This window comes from Gopherus flavomarginatus, chromosome 1, assembly GCF_025201925.1.
Source record: "Gopherus flavomarginatus isolate rGopFla2 chromosome 1, rGopFla2.mat.asm, whole genome shotgun sequence".
In the NCBI taxonomy this organism is placed as follows: domain Eukaryota; kingdom Metazoa; phylum Chordata; order Testudines; family Testudinidae; genus Gopherus; species Gopherus flavomarginatus.
In genome coordinates, this window is record NC_066617.1 from 376953672 (window position 1) to 376966983 (window position 13312).

The window sequence follows — 13312 nt, forward strand, 5'->3', positions numbered from 1 at the left end:
TATGGATAAACAGTATGCAGAAACATGTTTCCTGCTGGTACCTATTAAGGTTTCTCAGACCATGACATGTAGGAATTAGTGATGCAAGGGGCCCCTTAAAATTTGGAATTGGCATTACTAGGGTCTGTTCCTCATAATTCATTTCTCTGAAAAATGACAATGTCATTTTTCAGTGTGTGAAGAGCGACCAATCTGCTTCACCCATGGGAAGAGCCTCCCGTAGCATAGGATGTAGTGTCTCACATTAACATTGTCTCTCCATCCAGGCATTTCTACGGCGACCATCACCTGAGAGCCTGGGAACATACAGAAAGTTTGGGGAACGTACAGTACATGCAGGAGAGATCGTTCTGCTTTAGAACTGGTCACCTTCTCCCCTACTGCATGTCAGATTCCAATACAACCCACTTCACCAACCCCTCCACCTTCATCCTGCTGGGCATTCCTGGCCTGGAGGCTGCCTACGTCTGGATCTCCATCCTCTTCTGCACCATGTATGTCACAGCAATCTTGGGGAACTTCACCATCCTGTTCACTGTGAAGACAGAGCCGAGTCTCCATGGGCCCATGTACTATTTCCTCTGCATGCTGGCCATCACCGACTTGGTTGAATCTACGTCCATTGTACCCAAAATGCTGAGCATCTTCTGGTTCAATTCCAGAGAGATAGATTTCAGGTCTTGCCTCACTCAGCTGTATTTCATTCACTGCTTCTCAGGGATGGAGTCTGGGATCTTCGTGGCCATGGCTTTGGATCGCTACGTGGCCATCTGTGATCCCCTGAGACATTCCACCCTCCTAACAAAGTCCATTGTGGCTAAGATTGGCCTGGCCATGATGCTACGCAGCAGCATTGTTGTACTGCCATATCCCTTCCTGGTAAGGCAGTGGCCTTATTGCAGAACCAACATCATCCCCCAGTCGTACTGTGCACACATAGCCGTGGTGAAGCTGGCCTGTGCTGACACCCGCATCAGTAGCTACTATGGCCTCTTTGTGGTATTCTGTGTGATGGGTCTGGATGCGATTTTCATTGCCCTGTCTTACACCCAGATCCTCAGGGCCATCTTCAGCCTCCCCACAAAGGATGCCCGGATCAAGACTTTTGGGACCTGCATCTCCCACCTTTGTTCCATCTTAGCCTTTTACATCCCAAGTCTCTTCTTCTCCCTCATATACCGATTTGTTCAGAATGTACCCCTGCATTTCCACATTCTCATTGCCAACGTTTACCTCTTGATGCCCCCTGTGCTAAATCCCATCATCTACGGGGTGAGGACCAAACAGATCCGGGACAGGCTGCTCCGGCTCTTTAGTCGTAAACTGACCTAAAATTTTCTCCTGATGCTCTGGCTCTCAGACCTGCAAGCAGAGCTGGCTGGTGATGTGGTGCTGGAGAGTCGGAGAGATGTTAGATCCTTTTCTGACCTTACTATGCTATGTTGATGTGGAAAATTAGGGAATTGATCTATATACTATTCATAGAGTTGACACCTTTCTAGTCATTGGTAAATGCTCCACGTCTTCAGCTGTGGCCTCACCTCTGTCACATGAAAAAGAGCCATTTCAGATTTTCCTAGGAATGGCAATTTTTTCCAGTTTTTTAGGCCTCACCTGAAATTGCTAAAACCATTCAATCATTGCTTCAACAGACAATCATTCACAAGTTTATCTCAATAGGCAACTCTCGAATCTGCCCAGTACAAAAAACAAATGGGTCGTGTCATCTTACCATTGACTATCAAAAGTTGAATCAAGTAACTCCAGCTTGTACAGCTCTTGTATGCAAAATGCCTGACCTGATTAAATCTATCAATCCCGAAGCAAAATGGTTTTCTACCATGTGTCTAAGAAAAGCCAATGTTGCCCAGCTTTCACAGTAGAAGGAGGTCAGTTTCCATTTCAAGTCTGGCCCTAAGGGCTACATAAAAATTCATCCATTTTCTATGGGTAAATGAAATGAATTTTATCAAGGTTTTCAGAACCCTCTATCCTATTTCAATATGTAAATGACATTTGCTTAGCAACAGAAACTCAAGAGAAACACCTAGAGTATCAGATGAACTTTTTCAAATCATCAAGGACACAGGATTAATGGTCCAAGCAGATTCCTTTCTGGGTATCACATTTTCTCAAGGAGGTCGATCACCTGCACACCAAAAGATGGATTCAGTTCGCGAACTACCCATGCCCACTAACATAACTGCTTTACATTCATTCTTAGGTTTAGCAGGATACCATCGAAACTTCATCCCTATCTTTGCTCACATTGCACTTCCACTCTATAAACTCTTGAAAAAAGAAATTGCTTGAATTTGGACAAACAAACATGCAAACGTAGGGAAATGATCTATTTGGTACATGACGTACCATCAGAAGGCCGTCAAGTGGTCGAAGAAAAATATGCAGTGCCTCAACTCGATAGGTTGGTGGCCATGCATGAAGGCAAATGTACAGCTGTACAGTAAAAATTGTTCAGTTTGTTCACAGAATAATCCTACTCCAACAGAATAGAATGCTCCTTTAAGATCCCAGATATATGAAGTTCCATGGAAACCAATACTTTCTGGTTGTCATTAACGTTGTCTTAATAGGCGGAAGCATTTCCTTTAAAAGCAAATACGCTGTAGCCACAGCAGAGGCTCTGACTGACCAAGTATTTTCTCATTGACAACTCCCTGCTAGGGTGGAGTCAGACAGTGGAACACAGTGTACTGAACAAGTTTTCTAAAAAGGCCTACATTTATTAAGAGTGCAACAAAAATTCGATATCCCATACAGATTTCAATAATCAGGGATGGTAGAGTGAAAAAATCATACCATCAAACATACACTGCAAAAGCTGGTAGATGCTAATGGACACAGTTGAGACCCCCTGATTCCTCTCACTTTAATGGCATTCAGGGAAACTCCAACTGCCTCCACAAATCGTACACCCGGTGAGGTTATAACTAAACAAACTACGCACGTGCCAGAGCATCTTATATATCATGCCAGCGGCACACAGCTAAAGGGAGTAAAGCTTGGAACCCGTCTGCAAGCATTACAGAAACATCTGAATCAGGTAGTTTGCAAATTGGAAAAATTCAAATGAAAGGCAAGAGCCTATTTTGACAAAATTAAAAAAAAAAAAAGCTTGTGAGGTTGGAAACCAGGTTACGCTTTTATTCTATGGTGGATCTGAACAACACATCTTGTGTAACCCATAACCTGGGCTATAGACTATTGTGGACAGATTAAGTGCCTCTGTGTATAAAATTAAAATTGTACCAAGTACCAAAAAAGTAGATAAATATCACAATGCGAATCAGCTAAAGCAGTATCGGAAGGGAAATATCTTTCCACAGGCACCAGAACCAAAGATGGTGCAAGAAAGCCAATACAAAAGAGCTCAGTGACAGACACAATAAAAATGCCACTCGCACCCACAGTAACCCTATATGTCTGCTTGAATGCTGCAGATGAGCTGAATCACAGGCAGGTTCTCCACCAGAGACACAAAATGGTTGCAGTGGAGCAAAATGTTATTGTGGGACTAAACTCAGATTTGCCTATTAAGGCTAAAAATTCACAGATAACAGTGACTTGGATATAAGAAAGAGTAAAACCAGACCAAGAGTCATTTAAAACATCAGGCCTGTCAACTGAGATTTTCTTTAATTGGAATTACCCACCAGACCAAGAACAATTCATAGCTAAAATTTGAGACAGGACACTCTTTACCGCACGGACTAATGATACAACTGTAACAATGTGTAAGGTACAGAATCTTATGTCAGATTTGTATAGACTAGGGTTACATGTAACATTAAAAGATAAACAAAAACTTGTATTATGGAAAAATTTCCCACAGAAACATACTGTTGCCCAGAGACATTAAGTAGCCGAATGCCTCATCATAGGTTTTATCGACAAGTCAAAGGAAAAGTAGGGAAACATATAGTTCTTGCCTATGATATAGAAGAAAATAAACAAAAGCCTTATGTAGATTGGAAAAAGGATCGTTCCTTTACTGAAGATAGGATAGTCAACCAGACAAAGGACAATTCATATCTAAAATTTTGGACAGAACACTGTTAACTGCATGGACTAATGACACAATTGTAACAATCATAGAATCATAGAATATTAGGGTTGGAAGAGACAAGTTTTGTCTCAGGAGGTCATCTAGTCCAACCCCGTGCTCAAAGCAGGACCAACACCAAATAAATCATCCCAGCCAAGGCTTTGACAAGCTGGGCCTTAAAAACCTCGAAGGATGGAGATACCACCCTCTCCCTAGGTAACCCATTCCAGTGCTTCAGCACTCTCTGAGTTGAAATAAATGTAAGATACAAAATCATATGCTGGGTTCGTATAGACTAGGATTATATGTAACATTGAGAAATAACCAAAAGTCTTATGTAGATCGGAAAAAACAAAATCTTTCCCTTACTGAAGAAGTCTAGCGGGGGAGAATTTAAAACATATATTTCAGGAGAAACTCATTCTTTTCCAGCCAGTGATGGAATTCCATATGGATTATGGGAAAATAGAACCAGATGTCGAAGCTCAGTAAAAGGTGGAACAATGGCTATTCATGACTTAAAACAGGAAGACGAGAGAGAGTCTAAGACCTGTATCAAAATTAAAATTTGGACGGAACTGGAGTTTTTAACAAATATTTCAAGGTGAAATTATAGGCAATCAGACTTAAAAGGGACCGTGAACCTCAAAATTCAGTAAAATATCCAAAATTACAGGAAGGGCCTATTAGTGGTCTGACTGCCACAGCAGTGCCACGGGTGTTAATCAATCAGGTATAATTCATGCATATCCCTGTTGTGTTAAATCTATCTTATTGGCAAATAAACATGTTCAATTCCTGCAGAAACACCAAGGTGGCATTTGTTTTTTTCCTCAGTACACCGTGTGGATAAGGTTACTGCTTATCAACGAGTGCAAGATATAGCTAATTTGGATTGAAAAGAACACAATAATCTGCATGCTCCTAGAAGAAAACACAAACACCAAACCAAATGGAAATCATAAACCGTATTACAAGGTTATGTGGTACAAAAAGGTCAATTTGAAATAAGGAGAATGCTGAAAAAACAAAAAGCACATTAAGTCTGTACTTCAGGAAGAAGTTAATCACGTAGTTGATCCAATATTGAAAGGGATTTATGGATTATCAACTAAGAAAAAATTGACAGTGTATAATATGCATAAAATCACTAGATTATTTAATAAAAACCAAGAGAAGATTAATCAATTGGTAAACTACAATAATGATCAGGACAAAATTCATTATCTTGGAGGAAAACTTAGTTGCTTTCAATGTTTAGAATGAAAAGGGTACCAAAATTGATTCAAAACCAGCAAATTATAAATTGGTATTGTCCACAGTATATTCAAAGGTATGGAGAAGAAAAAGTTGAATGCCAAATGGAATGTAAAAAAAAATGTCGTTTGGGGCAATCAGAAACCTAGGGTTTGTGACCTCACATCTGAATCATGGTGTGTTTAAAAAAGACCCTGCGACATGTCATAATCCTTATACATTTTGTTCAATATATTATTACTATTATCATTGTGTTCGATCCAGATAAGGCTGGTTTTTGATCAGTTGGCTACTGTCCAATCCATAGGCCACCTAGAAAATATTTACAAGGAACAAATGCAAGTACTTCTGCTAATAGTGTATCACTACAATACCCAAACACGGAAAGTACCACAGATTATTTGTTGCTCTCAAAAAAGGCATCAGTGGATCTCTAGGTGCAATGTGTTTGAAGTAATAACTCCACTAGGTGGTCTGCTGAAAAGGTACCAACAATATTCCCCGGCAGTGAATGCGATGCAAGCATCATGCCCAGTACAACCAACTAAATGGAGATCTGTAATGGGACAAACGGCCTATGCAGAAAAACAACAACAACAACAAACAGTATTACATGGTAACGATCATAAAGAATTTTATCATGGTCAACGTAGACCAAATTTTTGTTTAAAATCACAGGTACACACAACAATTTGTCATAGAACAATACCTCCGATACCCACTTTTGAAAAGTGGGTGTTCACCCACGAAAGCTCATGCTCCAATACATCTGTTAGTCTATAAGGTGCCACAGGACTCTTTGCTGCTTTTACAGATCCAGACTAACACGGCTACCCCTCTGAAAATACAATTGTTATTCCTAGTAACCCTGGCTATCAGGATTTGATCAGACAAAGCACTCTGATCTTTCACAGCTATATATCACCACTAACATTACTGCTGAAACAATTATTAGAAAAAAGAAATTAATATTTAATTTAAATTAGCAATGCCATGGATAAAGCAAAACAAGCAAGTATCGAAATTTTAGACCATGATAATTCACAAGACAAAAGGAATGAGAATTGGATGGAAAGGATGGATTATTTGCCATAGTACCTTTAGTATGTGCACCATCATTGCCTTCTGTTATATGGGAGGAAAATTTAAAATAATATGTGTGATGGGCTAACCCCTTACCAGCTATACTTTTTATTCCCTTACTTATGTGGTGAACTGTCACAACACCAGCAACAGCCAGGCACAATAGGAGAGAAGGGTGTAAAGAGATTGAGACTTATGAAGAAATACAGAGCATGAGTCCACATCCAATTACAGAAGCACCCTATGATTACAATCACGTACCACAGTGCAGAAGAGTGATTACTGCAGCAATTGAAAGAGTCCCAAAAGAAGGAACTAAACCCTAGTAATAATGTAAATTAATGACACGTGGATAAAATTAAGTTACATATAATCTTTTAGGCATACATTTCAAGTTACACATACAATTGGATTATTAATTAATTAATTAATACCATTGCTGTATGTTGGTATATGTATGTGACCGAGCACTTATTATCTAATCATCATTTGATAATGAGATAACTCTCCCTCAGCGTAACCAGTAATTTTAGTTTCGTATTCACTTATTGTGTGGTGTTATGATTAGTCAATACGTTATACTCGGTGTATTTACTCTATGTTAATCAAAATGGACATACAGAAATTGGTTTATGGAATTATAAAAGTATAAGATTAAGCAAAACATCAGGATGAGTAATAGCTAAAGGAAGTAGGTGAGAAATCAGACAAGCTGAAAAACAAGGAAACTGTAGGCTAAATCCAGCAAGATCTAGCCAAACTATTTAAGGCCTTAGATTCAAGAAATGGCCCAGGAATGACCTAAGGCCCTCACATTCTGGTGGCATTGCGAAAGCAAATTCAGAAAAGGTTAAAATTAAACATAAAATTTCTGCAACAATGAAATGTGTTCATAACAGGTGCCTGACCCACAAGGCGAAAGTGGCACATCACCCTACACAGCCTGTAGAATCCGGAGTCCCCCCGTGGGGGACAATAACAGCGCCTACATGCACAGAAGTAGATATAGTCAAAGTTAGTGCATAAAAAGAGGTGCCCAAGAATAGCAAATTGAGCTCCCTGTGGGAGACTCCAGCAGGAACCCGTATTGACAAACAATCCATGTATGGGCCAAGAGACTATGAGAGTGACAACACACTCACACACCTCCTAGGAGGATGTGAGAATGTTTATAGTAACAGTTAGTCAATGGTACTGATAAGTCTTTGGAATTATATACGCTGTTACTTTCATGATTTGACATGAGCCTTTGACAAGGACCCTCAGCAAAGGCTCTTACATAAATTAAGTTGTCATGGGAGAAGAGGGAAGATTCTTTCATGGACTGAGAACTGGTTAAAAGACAGGGAGAAAAGAGTAGGAATAAATGGCAAATTTTCAGCACAGAGAGGGGTTACTAGTGGTGTTCCCCAAGGGTCAGACCTAGGCCTAATCTTATTCAACTTATTCATAAATGATCTGGAGAAAGGGGTAAACAGTGAGGTGGCATAGTTTGCAGATGATACTAAACTGCTCAAGATAGTTAAGACCAAAGCAGACTGTGAAGAACTTGAAAAAGATCTCACAAAACTAAGTGTTTGGGCAACAAAATGGCAAATGATATTTAATGTGGATAAATGTAAAATAATTCACATTGGAAAAAATAACCACAACTATATATACAATATGATGGGGGCTAATTTAGCTACAGCTAATCAGGAAAAAGATCTTGGAGTCATTGTGGATAGTTCTCTGAGGATGTCCATGCAGTGTGCAGAGGCGGTCAAAAAAGCAAACAGGATGTTAGGAATCATTAAAAAAGGGAATAGAGAATAAGACGGAGAAAATCTTATTGCCCTTATATAAATCCATGCTACGCCCACATCTCGAATACTGTGTACAGATGTGGTCTCCTCACCTCAAAAAAGATATACTGGCACTAGAAAAGGTTCAGAGAAGGGCAACTAAAATTATTAGGGGTGTGGAACGGGTCCCATATGAGGAGAGATTAAAGAGGCTAGGACTTTTCAGTGTGGAAAAGAGGAGACTAAGTGGGGATATGATAGAGGTACATAAAATCATGAGTGGTGTGGATAAAGTGAATAAGGAAAACTTATTTACTTGTTCCAATAATATAAGTACTAGGGGTCACCAAATGAAATTAATGAGCTGAAGGTTTAAAACAAATAAAAGGAAGTTCTTCTTCATGCAATGCACAGTCAACCTGTGGAACTCCTTATCTGATGACTTTGTGAAGGCTAGGACTACAACAGTGTTTAAAAGAGAACTGGATAAATTCATGGAGGTTAAGTCCATTAATGGCTATTAGCCAGGATGGGTAAGGAATGGTGTTCCTAGACTCTGTTTGTCAGAGGATGGAGATGGATGGCAGGAGAGAGATCACTTGGTCATTGCCTGTTAGGTTCACTCCCTCTGGGGCACCTGGCATTGGCCACTGTCGTTAGAGAGGATACTGGGCTGGATGGACTTTTGGTCTGACCCCGTATGACCATTCTTATGTTCTTACTGTATTGGTAACTTTGATGAAATTACTAAAGGAGAAGTGCTCTTGTAATTGTATGTGTTATGTGCTTGTGGTTTTCTCTATTCCTATGGGCTCTGGATCTAAAACAAATGGAGATAACTTTGTTGAACTTAAGACTGCAGCCGCCAGAGCTGAACTCAGGGAAGGGTGATTAACTTTAAATAGAATAAAAGCTACAAATCTTAAGCGAACACATTTGCTAGGATTGGGATTATCAATCTCTCACTTTGACTGATGATACAAACAGGCTTACAGATTCTCATTCCCTTCCCCTGTTCAAAGTCCTTTGTTTTCCAGAAGTTCTTTCAGGTGTTGAGCTATGGGGAAGCGAAGACAAATGATGATGTCACTCCTCATCGTTTATAGTTTCTTCCAGCTTGCTGGAAAGCCTGTGCATGTGACATGGTTGGTCCACTCACATTGGCCAAACTTTTTCCATTGTATCCATGCTCCCTCTGAGGAGGCTTCCTTATAGAGAGTCCCTGTGTCAGTGGATTCTTCCCTGGATGAATGCAGATTACACAAATTAACACTGTCTGGCTACTCTATTGTCGTACCCAAATGGCTGCTTTTGTGTGTTTCCAGCCTCACACCATACTTTAATAACTCACACATAGCAAGATTTCATAATGCCACATACAATGATAGCAATGAGCGTGGACTGCACTCTCAGCAAGTTTGCAGATGACACTAAACTGGGAGGAGTGGTAGATACGCTGGAGGGTAGGGATAGGATACACAAGGACCTAGACAAATTAGAGGACTGGACCAAAGAAATAAGATGAGGATCAACAAGGAGAGGTGCAGAGTCCTGCACTTAGGTCAGAAGAATCCCATTCACTGTTACAGACTAGGCACCGAAGGGCCAGGCAGCAGTTCTGCAGAACAGGACCTCGGGGTTACAGTGGATGAGAAGCTGGATAAGAGTCAGCAGTGTGCCCTTGTTGCCAAGAAGGCTAATGGCATTTAGGGCTGTATTAGTAGGAGCATTGCCAGCAGATCGAGGGACGTGATCATTCTCCTTTATTCAGCATTGGTGAGGCCTCATCTGGAGTACTGTGTCCAATTTTTGGGCCCCACGCTACAAGAGGAATGTGGAAAAATTGGGTAGAGTCCAGTGAAAGGCAACAAAATGATTCGGGGGCTGTGGTACATGATTTATGAGGAGAGGCTGAGGGAACTGGGATTATTTAGTCTGCAGAAGAGAAGAATGAGGGGGGATTTGATAGCTGCTTTCAACTACCTGAAAGGGGGTTCCAAAGAGGATGGATCTAGACTGTTCTCAGTGGTAGCAGATGACAGAACAAGGAGCAATGGTCTCAAGTTGCAGTGGAGGAGGTTTAGGTTGGATATTAGGAAAAAACTTTGCACTAGGAGAATGGTGAAGCACTGGAATGGGTTACCTAAGGAGGTGGTGGAATCTCCTTCCTTAGAGGTTTTTAAGGTCAGGCTTGACAAAGCCCTGGCTGGGATGATTTAATTGAGGATTGGTCCTGCTTTGAGCGAGGGGTTGGACTAGATACCTCCTGAGGTCCCTTCCAACCCTGATATTCAACGATTATATGATTTATTCTGTCCTTCATTCTCTGTGTGACTTTTCCCAATTCAAATCTCCCTGTTCCTCAGTTGACCAATCTGTATGATGGGGATATGTTCATAGTGACTTTCCTCTGCTACTTATTTTGAAGATCCTTTAGTAAAAGGTGCTACAGGATATGATGATACTCACAGATGAGAATTACAGATCTGTGATCTGTTAGTGACATCCCCACGTACCTGCAAAAAGAGCTTACATCTCCCATCAGTCATTTATGTCTCGATATCTCTGTTTGCTACAATGCATCCCACCTTGGCATTTGCAGGGCGTCAGGCCCTGTGGAGATCTAGGCATTAGCCCTTGTTTTCTTAGCAATCAACTATAATTCTTAATTTACACAAATGCACAGAGCAGCCAATCCTCTCTGACTCAGCACAGAGCCTCAGAGTTCTCATCTCCCTTTGGAAAGGTCTGTTAATTACTGATTACTCCTAAAGCTGCATAAAGGATACAGAAGCCCAGACAGGCTTGTTTCCAGCCTGTTTGCATCCAGAGGCTCCCCTAGAGGCTGAGTGAACTACACTGTGATTGCACAGAGCTATGTTATAAATAGTGCACATCTCTGTGTCACTTTCAGTGTGGGATGCTGCTGCAGATGCTGGAGGGACAGAGGTGTGGGACCTGGCTACGTGAGAGAGATTCCCAGAGAAGACACTTCCATCTCACCATTCACAGGTACTCATCTTTTGCTGAAGAGCTCACCTGTCCGACAAACCCAATAGAACACAGGCATGATGGGATAGAGATTAGGTCTGTGATCCTTTCCGCCATGCACAGGTTTTAAACATTCCAGGTCTCTGGACACAGGTGGTGAGTTTGCTGCAGTATCACTGGCCAAATTGTCCCTCTTCGCTGCTCCCTCCAACCCAAGCTGATGACCTCCAGTCTATATGTGTCTGCATGTCAGTGACACAGTGGATCCTTCAGCATGAAAGGTCTTAGTAGATGGACAATAGAAGGCCAAATTCAGAGGCCATGACCCAGAGTTTGCTCAGGCCCCACTGAGGCAAAATTCTCCTTGGAGTTAGAACTCAGAAAAGAGCTCAGGAGCCAGCTGTGGGTTAATACATAGAGAGTGTCACCTCTTCCTCTAGGATTTCAGGGCTTGGCTGTTAACGAGTGAGGGGGAGGGGAGCTGTTACCTGACTTTAATTTGCTGGAAAACATAGAGGTGATAGTGCTCCTCACTGGAACAATTCTACGAATTTCAACATGGGCAAGCCATGTTTTTTTCTAGCTTCATTAATGAAGTCTGAAGAATTGTAATGAGACATTGCAGACGACAGTTAATAGTTCTGCAATTTCACATTCGGGTTCCTTCAGAACTCTTGGGTGAATCCCATCTGGTCCTGGTGACTTATTACTTTTTTAATTTTTAAATTTGTTCCAAAACTTCCTCTTATGACACTTCAATCTGGCATAATTCCTCAGATTTGTGACCTAAAAAGAATGGCTCAGGTTTGGGAATCTCCCTCACGTCCTCAGCCGTGGACACTGATGCAAAGAATTCATTTAGTTTCTCCACAATGGCCTTATTGTCCGTAAGTGACCCTTTTTCATCTTGATTGTCCAATGGCTCCACTGGTTGTTTAGCAGCTTCCTGTTTCTGATGTACTTAAATAAAATTTTGCTCTTAGTTTTTAGTCTTTGGGTAGTTGTTCTTCAAATCATTTTTTGGCCTTTCTAGTTATATATTTACACTTCATTTGCCAGAGAGTTTATTCTCCTTTCTGTTTTCCTCAATAGTATTTATCTTCCACTGATTAAACAATGCCTTTTTGCCTCTCAATGCTTCTTTTACTTTGTTGTTTAGCCATGCTGGCACATTTTTAGTTCTTGTTCCATGTTTTTTAATTTCGGGTATACATTCAAGTTGTGCCTCTATTGTGGGATCTTTAAAAAGTCTCCACACAGCTTGCAGGGATTTTACATTTGGCTCTGTCCACTTTAATTCCTGTTTAATTAACCTCCTCATTTTTGTGTAGTTCCCCTTTCTGAAACTGAACACTACATTCTTGGGCTGCTGTGGTGTTTTCCCTGGTACAGGGATGTTAAATTCAATTATATTATGTTCACTATTACCAAGCAGCCCAGCTGTATTTACCTCTTGGACCAAATCCTCTGCTCCACCTATCACTATATCAAGCATTGCCTCTCCTCTTGTATTTTCCAAGAATAGCTGCTGCAGGAAGCAGTCCTTCAAGGTTTTCAAGAAACTTTTTCTCTGCAACGTGTCCTCAAGTGACATGTGACCAGTCAATATGGAGATAGTTGAAATAACCCATTATTAATTAATTTTTTGTTTATTTGTTTGTTTTAATTTTAGTAGCCTGTTTAATCTCCCTGAACATTTCACTGTCATGATCACAATCCTAGTCAGGTGGTTGGTAATATATCCCTACAGCTACATTCTTACAATTTGACATGGAATTTCTATCCATAGAGATTCTATGGAACATGTGGATTCACTTAAGATTTTTACTTCATTTGATTCTACATTTTCTTTCACATATAGTGCCACTCCCCCACCAGCAGGACCTTTTCTGTCCTCACGATATATTTGGTAGCCTGGTATTACCGTGTCCCATTGATTAGCCTCATTCCATCATGTTTCTGTGATGCCTATTATATCAATATCCTAATCTGATACGAGGCACTCTAGTTTGCCCATTTTATTTTTTAGAATTTTAGCACTGGTATACAAGCACTTTAAAATCTTGACTCCTTTTAGCTCTCTGCCATTACAGGATGTAATTGAATGGGGCACTTTTTCATTTGATTGTTT

General features: G+C 40.6%; 1 protein-coding gene across 1 annotated transcript; it reads left to right on the forward strand.

Annotated features, from left to right (window-relative positions):
• Positions 1 to 384: 384 nt before the first annotated feature.
• Positions 385 to 1332, forward strand: LOC127049619 (olfactory receptor 52R1-like). Its single transcript, XM_050950759.1, has one exon. It carries the CDS (start codon positions 385 to 387, stop codon positions 1330 to 1332), a length of 948 nt encoding a protein of 315 aa, XP_050806716.1.
• Positions 1333 to 13312: the final 11980 nt, after the last annotated feature.

Coding starts and splice junctions, on each gene's coding strand:
- LOC127049619 (XM_050950759.1), top strand. CDS start 385: ATGTCAGATTCCAATACAACCCACTTCACCAACCCCTCCACCTTCATC.